This window comes from Stylophora pistillata, chromosome 13 (genome assembly GCF_964205215.1).
Source record: "Stylophora pistillata chromosome 13, jaStyPist1.2, whole genome shotgun sequence".
Taxonomy (NCBI): Eukaryota; Metazoa; Cnidaria; class Anthozoa; order Scleractinia; family Pocilloporidae; genus Stylophora; species Stylophora pistillata.
In genome coordinates this window covers 17191445-17202631 of record NC_142531.1, presented here as the reverse complement: position 1 = coordinate 17202631, position 11187 = coordinate 17191445, and the positions used below count along the sequence as shown (strand labels likewise).

At 43.5% G+C, this 11187-nt stretch overlaps 1 protein-coding gene across 1 annotated transcript; it reads left to right on the top strand.

Annotated features, from left to right (window-relative positions):
• The first annotated feature begins 689 nt into the window (after positions 1-689).
• LOC148717912 (uncharacterized) lies at positions 690-9471 on the top strand. The gene has a single exon (XM_088742146.1). The coding sequence runs from the start codon at positions 696-698 to the stop codon at positions 8847-8849; it is 8154 nt and encodes a 2717-aa protein (XP_088598272.1). The 5' UTR covers positions 690-695; the 3' UTR covers positions 8850-9471.
• Positions 9472-11187: the final 1716 nt, after the last annotated feature.

Here is an 11187-nt window from a genome sequence, read left to right as displayed (position 1 = left end):
CGTAGTGCTATAGTCCCTGAATAGTTTTCCAGCATTTTCCAAGTGAAACACATCGGAATAACCTCGAAAGAGTTACAAAAACGAAAAGTTAGATTTCGACACGACGTTTTCGTTGCCGTCGCCGTCGTCTTTGCTAAGCTCCCCATTGCTTTACGGGGAGGGGGGAGGGGGGAGGAGAATGGCCATCTGGGAGTAGTTTGAACTTTTCGATTTTTCGGAGAAAAAAAAGCGCAAAAGAACTTCTTGATATAATTTTCGAAAAAGGTTCACTAAAAGGGTCCTTTGGAAAAAAAAAATCAATTACGAAATTCTGCAACTGCCGGCGGATTCTCGATATTTGTGGTCACTGGTTCTTAAGAGGGCCTCCATGGAGTAATGACTTTTACGGCTAACCGTTAACTTTTTGGCCATTTGACGGCTACCTTTTAATATAATTCTATTGTTTTCAGCAGAAATACGGTTAACCTTATTTTATGACTATCGGTTAAAACTTTCGGCCAATTTACGGCCAGCGGTTAGCCTCATTGAAACCCTGTCTTAAGGGCTTCGCTGAGGCAGGTCTTATACTAGGTTTGCGTGCTCAAATTGTTCAGACAACGAAACCAAGATTTCTTTTAAATCTTCTGAATTATTCACATCAGATGTGTAGTAGTTAACTCTTCGCATTTTTTTTCTCAATAACAGCGAAGAGAGCTATGATGGAAAACACAGGAGAAGATTTTGTCACGTTAGCTATCAACATAGGTTTAGCTGTCGCCACTTTCCTTCTCAACACTGGTTACGTTAGAAGAGCCATCCTATTGTGCGAAGAATGCTCAGTTCTGCTGAACAATGGAAATTTAAGCAAGAAAACTCCAGTTTCGAAATTACTTCATCAAAGCATTTTAAAATTAAGGAGAAAGGTGCTGTCCAAAGAATTACTCTTGTGTCAGGACTTTGATGACAACTTCTATAAAGGTTACCTAAATGTAGCTCTTGCTAGAATACTTCGAGCTCAAAACAATCTCAAGGAGGCAATAAAATTTTATGAGACGGCAAAAAACATCATAAAAGCGTCTGGCAATGTAAAAGAAGAAGCAGAATGCTACAGCGAACTGGGAACATTATTTAAGTCGCTTAGTCAACATGACAAGGCCCGAGAGTACCTGGAAAAAGCACTCGCTATCAACAAAGCTGTTGGCGACAGAGATGGAGAAGCAACAACTTACGGAAACTTAGGAACACTGTTCCAATCACTTGGTCAATACGACAAGGCCCGAGAGTATCTGGAGAAAGCACTTGCTATCAAAAAAGCTGTTGGCGACAGAGATGGAGAAGCAACAAACTACGGAAACTTAGGAACAGTGTTCCGATCGCTTGGTCAATACGACAAGGCCCGAGAGTATCTGGAGATAGCACTCGCTATCAAAAAAGCTTTTGGCGACAGAGATGGTGAAGCGGTAAACTACGGAAACTTAGGAACAGTGTTCATAGCGCTTGGTCAATTTGACAAGGCCCGAGAGTATCTGGAGAAAGCACTCGCAATTAAAGAAGGTGTTGGCGACAGGGATGGAGAAGCAACAATGTACGGAAAGTTAGGAACATTGTTCCAATCGCTTGGTCAATATAAAAAAGCCCGAGATTATCTGGAGAAAGCACTCGCTATCAAAAAAGCGTTTGGCGACAGAGATGGAGAAGCAACAAACTACGGAAACTTAGGAACAGTGTTCCGATCGCTTGGTCAATACGACAAGGCCCGAGAGTATCTGGAGAAAGCACTCACTATCAAAGAAGCTGTGGGTGACAGAGATGGAGAAGCAACAATGTACGGAAACTTAGGAACAGTGTTCGGATCACTTCGTCAATACGACAGGGCCCGAGAGTATCTGGAGAAAGCACTCGCTATCAAAAAAGCTGTTGGCGACAGAGATGGAGAAGCAACAACCTACATAAACTTAGGAACAGTGTTCCGATCGCTTGGTCAATACGACAACGCCCGAGAGTATCTGGAGAAAGCACTCCCTATCAAAAAAGAGGTTGGCGACGAAAATGGAGAAGCAGCAGTCTACGGAAACTTAGGAACAGTGTTCGGATCGCTTCGTCAATACGACAAGGCCCGAGAGTATCTGGAGAAAGCACTCGCTATCAAAAAAGCTGTTGGCGACAGAGATGGAGAAGCAATAAACTACGGAAACTTAGGAACAGTGCTGCGATCGCTTGGTCAATACGACAAGGCCCGAGAGTATCTGGAGAAAGCACTCGCTATCAAAAAAGCTGTTGGCGACAGAGATGGAGAGGCAACAATGTCCGGAAACTTAGGAACAGTGTTCCGATCGCTTGGTCAATACGACAAGGCCGGAGAGTATCTGGAGAAAGCACTAGCTATCAAAAAAGCTGTTGGCGACAGAGATGGAGAAGCAACAAACTACAGAAACTTAGGAATAGTGTTCCAATCGGTTGGCCAATACGACAAGGCCCGAGAGTATCTGGAGAAAGCACTCGCTATCAAAAAAGCTGTTGGCGACAGAGATGGAGAAGCAACAAACTACGGAAACTTAGGAACAGTGTTCGGATCGCTTCGTCAATACGACAAGGCCCAAGAGTATCTGGAGAAAGCACTCGCTATCCAAAAAGCTGTTGGCGACAGAGATGGAGAAGGAAGAACCTACGGAAACTTAGCAACAGTGTTCGGATCGCTTCGTCAATACGACAAGGCCCGAGAGTATCTGGAGAAAGCACTCGCTATCAAAAAAGCTGTTGGCGACAGAGATGGAGAAGCAGCAATCTACGGAAACTTAGGAACAGTGTTTGGATCGCTTGGTCAATACGACAAGGCCCGAGAGTATCTGGAGAAAGCACTCGCTATCCAGAAAGCTGTTGGCGACAGAGATGGAGAAGCAACAAACTACCGAAACTTAGCAACAGTGTTCCGATCGCTTGGTCAATACGACAAGGCCCGAGAGTATCTGGAGAAAGCACTCGCTATCAAAACAGCTCTTGGCGACAGAGATGGAGAAGCAACAAACTACGGACACTTAGGAACAGTGCTCCGATCGCTTGGTCAATATGAAAAGGCCCAAGAGTATCTGGAGAAAGCACTCGCTATCAAAAAAGCTGTTGGCGACAGAGATGGAGAAGCAGCAATCTACGGAAACTTAGGAACAGTGTTCCAATCGCTTGGTCAATATGAAAAGGCCCAAGAGTATCTGGAGAAAGCACTCTCGATCAAAAAAGATGTTGGCGACAGAGATGGAGAAGCAGCAATCTACGGAAACTTAGGAACAGTGTTCCAATCGCTTGGTCAATACGACAAGGCCCGAGAGTATCTGGAGATAGCACTCGCTATCAAAAAAGCTGTTGGCGACAGAGATGGAGAAGCAACAAACTACGGAAATTTAGGAACAGTGTTCCGATCGCTTGGTCAATACGAGAAGGCCCGAGAGTATCTGGAGAAAGCACTCGCTATCAAAACAGGTCTTGGCGACAGGGATAGAGAAGCAACAAACTACGGAAACTTAGGAATAGTGTTCCGATCGCTTGGTCAATACGACAAGGCCCGAGAGTATCTGGAGAAAGCACTCGCTATCAAAAAAGCTGTTGGCGACAGAGATGGAGAAGCAACAAACTACGGAAACTTAGGAACAGTGTTCCAATCGCTTGGTCAATATGAAAAGGCCCGAGAGTATCTTGAGAAAGCACTCTCGATCAAAAAAGATGTTGGCGACAGAGATGGAGAAGCAGCAATCTACGGAAACTTAGGAACAGTGTTCCAATCGCTTGGTCAATACGACAAGGCCCGAGAGTATCTGGAGATAGCACTCGCTATCAAAAAAGCTGTTGGCGACAGAGATGGAGAAGCAACAAACTACGGAAACTTAGGAACAGTGTTCGGATCGCTTGGTCAATACGACAAGGCCAGAGAGTATCTAGAGAAAGCACTCGCTATCAAAAAAGCTGTTGGCGACAGAGATGGAGAAGCAACAATATACGGAAACTTAGGAACAGTGTTCCGATCGCTTGGTCAATACAACAAGGCCGGAGAGTATCTGGAGAAAGCACTCGCTATCAAAAAAGCTGTTGGCGACAGAGATGGAGAAGCAACAAACTACGGAAACTTAGGAACAGTGTTCATAGCGCTTGGTCAATTTGACAAGGCCCGAGAGTATCTGGAGAAAGCACTCGTAATCAAAAAAGCCGTTGGCGACGGAGATGGAGAAGCAACAATGTACGGAAAGTTAGGAATATTGTTCGAATCGCTTTGTCAATATGAAAAGGCCCGAGAGTATCTGGAGAAAGCACTCGCTATCAAAAAAGCTGTTGGCGACAGAGATGGAGAAGCAACAGCCTACGGAAACTTAGGAACAGTGTTCCGATCGCTTGGTCAATACGACAAGGCCCGAGAGTATCTGGAGAAAGCACTCGCTATCCAAAAAGCTGTTGGCGATAGAGATGGAGAAGCAACAAACTACGGAAACCTAGGAACAGTGTTCCGATCGCTTGGTCAATACGACAAGGCCCGAGAGTATCTGGAGAAAGCACTCGCTATCAAAACAGCTCTTGGCGACAGAGATGGAGAAGCAACAACCTACGGAAACTTAGGGAGGGTGTTCGGATCGCTTCGTCAATACGACAAGGCCCGAGAGTATCTGGAGAAAGCACTCGCTATCAAAAAAGCTCTTGGCGACAGAGATGGAGAAGCAACAAACTACGGAAACTTAGGAACAGTGTTCCTATCGCTTGGTCAATGCGACAAGGCCCGAGAGTATCTGGAGAAAGCACTCGCTATCAAAAAAGCTGTTGGCGACAGAGATGGAGAAGCAACAGCCTACGAAAACTTAGGAACAGTGTTCCGATCGCTTGGTCAATACGACAAGGCGCGAGAGTATCTGGAGAAAGCACTCGCTATCAAAAAAGCCCTTGGCGACAGAGATGGTGAAGCGGTAAACTACGCAAACTTAGGAAGAGTGTTCATAGCGCTTGGTAAATTTGACAAGGCCGGAGAGTATCTGGAGAAAGCAGTCGCAATCAAAAAAGCCGTTGGCGACAGAGATGGAGAAGCAACAATGTACGGAATCTTAGGAACATTGTTCCAATCGCTTGATCAATATGAAAAGGCCCGAGAGTATCTGGAGAAAGCACTCGCTATCAAAAAAGCCCTTGGCGACAGAGATGGTGAAGCGGTAAACTACGGAAACTTAGGAAGAGTGTTCATAGCGCTTGGTCAATTTGACAAGGCCCGAGAGTATCTGGAGAAAGCAGTCGCAATCAAAAAAGCCGTTGGCGACAGAGATGGAGAAGCAACAATGTACGGAATCTTAGGAACATTGTTCCAATCGCTTTATCAATATGAAAAGGCCCGAGAGTATCTGGAGAAAGCACTCGCTATCAAAAAAGCTGTTGGCGACAGAGATGGAGAAGCAACAAACTACGGAAACTTAGGAACAGTGTTCCGATCGCTTGGTCAATACGACAAGGCCCGAGAGTATCTGGAGAAAGCACTTGCTATCAAAAAAGCGTTTGGCGACAGAGATGGAGAAGCAACAAACTACGGAAACTTAGGAACAGTGTTCCGATTGCTTGGTCAATACGACAAGGCCCGAGAGTATCTCGAGAAAGCACTCGCTATCAAAAAAGCCCTTGGCGACAGAGATGGTGAAGCGGTAAACTACGGAAACTTAGGAACAGTGTTCATAGCGCTTGGTCAATTTGACAAGGCCCGAGAGTATCTGGAGAAAGCACTCGCAATCAAAGAGGCTGTTGGCGACAGAGATGGAGAAGCAACAGCCTACGGAAAGCTAGGAACATTGTTCCAATCGCGTGGTCAATATGAAAAGGCCCGAGAGTATCTGGAGAAAGCACGCGCTATCAAAAAAGCTGTTGGCGACAGAGATGGAGAAGCAACAAACTACGGAAACTTAGGAACAGTGTTCCGATCGCTTGGTCAATACGACAAGGCCCAAGAGTATCTGGAGAAAGCACTGGCTATCAAAAAAGCTGTTGGCGACAGAGATGGTGAAGCGGTAAACTACGGAAACTTAGGAACAGTGTTCAAAGCGCTTGGTCAATTTGACAAGGCCCGAGAGTATCTGGAGAAAGCACTCGCAATTAAAGAAGCTGTTGGCGACAGGGATGGAGAAGCAACAATGTACGGAAAGTTAGGAACATTGTTCCAATCGCTTGGTCAATATAAAAAGGCCCGAGAGTATCTGGAGAAAGCACTCGCTATCAAAAAAGCGTTTGGCGACAGAGATGGAGAAGCAACAAACTACGGAAACTTAGGAATAGTGTTCCGATCGCTTGGTCAATACGACAAGGCCCGAGAGTATCTGGAGAAAGCACTCACTATCAAAGAAGCTGTGGGTGACAGAGATGGAGAAGCAACAATGTACGGAAACTTAGGAACACTGTTCCAATTTCTTGGTCAATTTGACAAGGCCCGAGAGTATCTGGAGAAAGCACTCGCAATCAATAAAGCCGTTGGCGACAGAGATGGTGAAGCGGTAAACTACGGAAACTTAGGATGCTTGTTCCATTCGCTTGGTCAATATGAAAAGGCCCGAGAGTATCTGGAGAAAGCACTCGCTTTCAAAAAAGCTGTTGGCGACGTAGATGGAGAAGCAACAATATACGGAATCTTAGGACCATTGTTCCATTCGCTTGGTCAATATGAAAAGGCCCGAGAGTATCTGGAGAAAGCACTCGCTTTCAAAAAAGCTGTTAGCGACGAAGATGGAGAAGCAACAATATACGGAAACTTAGGAAGATTGTTCCAATCGCTTGGTCAATATGAAAAGGCCCGAGAGTATCTGGAGAAAGCACTCGCTATCAAAAAATCTGTTGGCGACAGAGATGGAGAAGCAACAAACTACGGAAACTTAGGAACATTGTTCCAATCGCTTGGTCAATATGAAAAGGCCCGAGAGTATCTGGAGAAAATACTCGCTATTAAAAAAGCTGTTGGCGACAGAGATGGAGAAGCAACATGCTACGGAAGCTTATCGGGACTTCATCTATCTCTCGGTAAATATGGGGAGGCTGACAAATATCTTGAAAGAGCAATCGCAATTAGAATGAAAGTCGGTGGACGAATAGGAGAAGTGAGTGATTTAACAAAACTTGGAATAATCGCTCATCAGCGTGGTTTGTATGAGAAGTCTAAGGAATATCACGAAAGAGCCCTAGCAGTTTCGATAGAGAGTGGCTGGAGCGAAGGAGAGGTACGCAGTTACCTAAACTTGGGATCATGTTTCCACTCCATTGGTAAAAATGGCATGGCCGAAAAATATTTCAGGAAGGCCCTCCGACTCAGTAGAGACATTGGACACATTTTGGACGAGTTCAAATGCCTTTGTCACCTATCGGTGTTGAAAGTATCAGAAGTTGATTTTAAAGCCGCGTTTTCATACCTATTTCAAAGCATTGAAACGTTCGACACTTTACGAGGTTCTCTTAAAGAAAACGATCAGCTTAAAACGTCACTTTTAGAGAAGCATGGTACCTATCCCTACAAGATGCTCAGTTGGTTGCTTTCTTCCAATGCAAAGCCCGAAGACGCTCTTTATGTCGAGGAACTAAGACGGGCAAGAGGCTTGGCCGACTTGATGGCGACTCAATACTCTTTTAAAGAGCAGATTACAGGCAGTCGAGAAACGTGGTGTGGCATTCAGAATGTTATTCCAAGAGAAGGAGACTGTGCATGCTTGTATATTTCGATTGATAAAGAATCTGTTCGGTTTTGGGTTCTCAAAGCAACGAGAGCCATTCTTTTTTTAAAAAGAGAAGTGAATCTTCACCCAAACGAGGTGACTGGACTAGTCCCTGCCTTAGATGAGTTTTTCTCAGCAAGCTTCCGTGGCATTTTACCCGAAGAGAAATGCGAAGATCGATCGTTTGACGATACCGAGTCGATGTCGCTTGTCCATGAAAATTGCGCGCTGATGCGTGACGATGATGCTGGTAAAGTTATTAAAGCGAATCTTCACTTATGCCACAAGATAATCATCGCTCCTGTGGCTGATTTACTGAAGGAGTCCGAGGTCATAATCGTCCCCGATTCCTGTATGTACCAAGTTCCATTTGCAGCCTTACGTGAAGAAGGAGGCAAGTATTTCTCGGAGACGGCTAGGATCCGTATCGTTCCTTCTTTAACGACTCTGAAGATTATTCAGGAGAGCCCCCCAGAGTATCAACGTCAGGCCGGGGCATTGATAGTAGGTGACCCTGAGGTTGGAGAGGTGATTTACAACGGAAGACGCAGGACAATAGAGCCATTGCCATGTGCAAGAAATGAGGCAGAGATGATTGGAAGACTTCTTGGCGTAACATCTCTGACTGCACACCATGCAACAAAGGAGGCTGTACTTCAAGTGATTAACTCAGTGAGTCTAATTCATCTTGCTGCACATGGAGATGCCGAAAGAGGAGAGATTCTTCTTTCTCCTAAGCGCCCAACGCCCTTTATTCCACGAGAAGAAGCCTACCTTTTGACGATGGCGGACATTTCACAAATTAAGCTGCGAGCTAAACTGGTGGTACTTAGCTGTTGTCACAGTGCTCGTGGACAGATTAGAGCTGAGGGAGTTATTGGAATCGCTCGAGCGTTCATAGGATCCGGTGCTCGCTCAGTGTTGGCGGCACGGTGGGCCTTGGATGACACAGCCACAGAGAAGTTCATGACTTGTTTCTACCAACATTTATTCCGCGGTGAAAGTGCCAGTGAATGTCTCCACGAGGCCAGGAAGTGGATGAGGAATAACGGCTTTGAAGACGTTTCTAAGTGGTCCTCGTTTATGTTAATTGGCGACAACGTGAGTTTTGATTTTGGAAAGTGGCCGGTGTCTGCAACACATAAAGAGCCACGCGTGAAGTAAACCCTGTCCAACAGAAAATACTGGGACTGAGCAAAGCTTATACCTTTCAATCGCGCCCCCCCCCCCCCAAAGGAAAAAGACTCCATCTGCGAAAGAGATGTTCCAGATAAACTGATGGTACTGAGTCATTGCCACGGCAAAACATGTCTTTAAAGAGCATGTAACATATGATATGGAACAGAATAGTTCATAAGGGAGAGTTATGAAAGTTTGACAGTGAAATAACTTCAAAAACTCAGTTATTTTTCGAAAAGTGAATAGTTTAAAAACGGTTAAGATAAACAAAATTTACTAAATTTTCTTTTCAAAATTGTTTAGTTAATGAAGCCAAGCGAGTTGAAGGGGAATTGTTTTCGAAAGGGATACATATGGTAGCTCAAGCATCGAGTACTTTTTTCGAGAGAGAGGCTCTCCATCATATCTAATGCGTAAAGTCCAAAATATATTTTTGCAACGCCAAACTCATTTGAAATGTTTTTTTTGTAATATTTTGACAAGGGATCACAGAGTACTTCGAGTATGGTGAAAAGTTTCCTCATTGTAGAATGATAATATAGCGTTTTAATAGTGCTTTTTTGTGTGAGGAAATACATAATAATAATTAAGAATTTTTTTTAATGTGCCTTCCATGCTCGATTTATATACTTCTATTGTTTTATCTTGACGGGATTAAATCGTCGGGGAATGACCTTTTTACGAGCGATAAATGTTTAAATTACTAATCAGAAACGCAGTTTAAAACTCACTTTTTCCGAGGTTTTCAGGAAAATATATCAGTTGGTGTGCAAAGAGAATTTCTAGGTACTGATTACTTCCACGAACTATAAGCAAAGGGACTTTTAAGTGTGGGCACCGGTTACCAGTAAAACCTAAGACACTTTGAACTTAATTAGAATTCAGTTTTGTCTAAACTTTTTTCCTTGACCCATTCTTTGCTGTAATCGATATCACGGTGTTGAAAAAAAAAAAAAGCTTTTAGTTTTTACTCAGGGTATTCTCATTTCTTCTTCACCTAAGATAGCATTTTGATCCTTCTACCCAGTCTTCTCCCGATCGATTGTCGAACAGCTAAACAAAATAGCTAAATCTAAGGATTAATCTTGCTGCAGACTTGGTTAAACAGAGCAAAAAGGAAATAATTAAAATAAAAAGAAAAATACCCATAAAATTACGGCTAGCTTCAAGGGCGGGAAAGATGAGACGAATTCCCTGGCAATGGGAACCCATCCAAGCACAGGAGGATCTAATTATACCATCACCACTACCCACGGGGAATTCATGTTTTGTCCTCATTGCTGGGTGAAGTACGACTTTAATTTACTCACAAGAGTTGCAGAATACAGAAATCCACTACAATAGTTAGAGGACGGGAAAATCTGAGCAGTCGACCATGAAATCCTCTGCGGAGTTTCATTTGGGTTACTGAACACTAACATCGGTCGTACTGTGGCTAAAGTGCTCTAATTTAGAAACAATAATCAAAAATATCAAATTTTTGAGCTAAGAGGACAGAAAAATCAATGAAAAGCAGCTCTCCAAAGTGAAACAGGGGAGAGTTCTAGAATGGATTGGGTGTTGCAAAGTCTCTTTCCAACCGATCGCAATTTGTTGACTTTTTAAGGGAAAAGCACCTGGGTTACATCGCCAGTCTGACTCTACCATACAAATATTTTACCTTTTAACTCCCAAGATCTGTTTGTTAATTCTCCTTTCCAGCTGCTTCATATTTCCTTGTAAATTAGTAAAGAGAATTTGGTATTAGATCAAGATTACTCTTACCTGATGAGTTTAAGTTCTCTCATCACCTGTTTGCTGGATAATGTTTGGATATTATGGTGAGAAGTTACATGTTAATCACTTCTTGGAGTTAAAGGGTTAACAATTATTGGCCCGAATATGAATAAAGTGAAATAGAGAATAATACATGGGTATGCGTAGATATAGAATTTCCCTTCAATTGTTCAACTCGATAACTCAGGGCTGGAAATCCCTGTAAAACACTGCAGCATATAAAATATTTTTAGCATCTACCGCACAGAAATAAGGAAAAAAAATGTTATTCAGTTCTGTCGATATACCGAGACATGGTTGGAAATAAAACTCTTGACGCGGTATTTTGTCTTTCCGGCCGCTCAGAGCACTTTCAAATTAGCCAATCAGTGAGCGCAAAAAGTAGTTGTGGAATTTACGAAACCTTGTTATTGGCGAACAGAATGGATGCGGGAATGTGGTAATTTGTCGGAAGAAAGCATTTGGTAAAATTGTGGAATTTAACCCGCTCCTAAAAAGGCACCAACCATTATCAATAAGAGCACTTTCTAAAGGTTGTTTTTAAAGT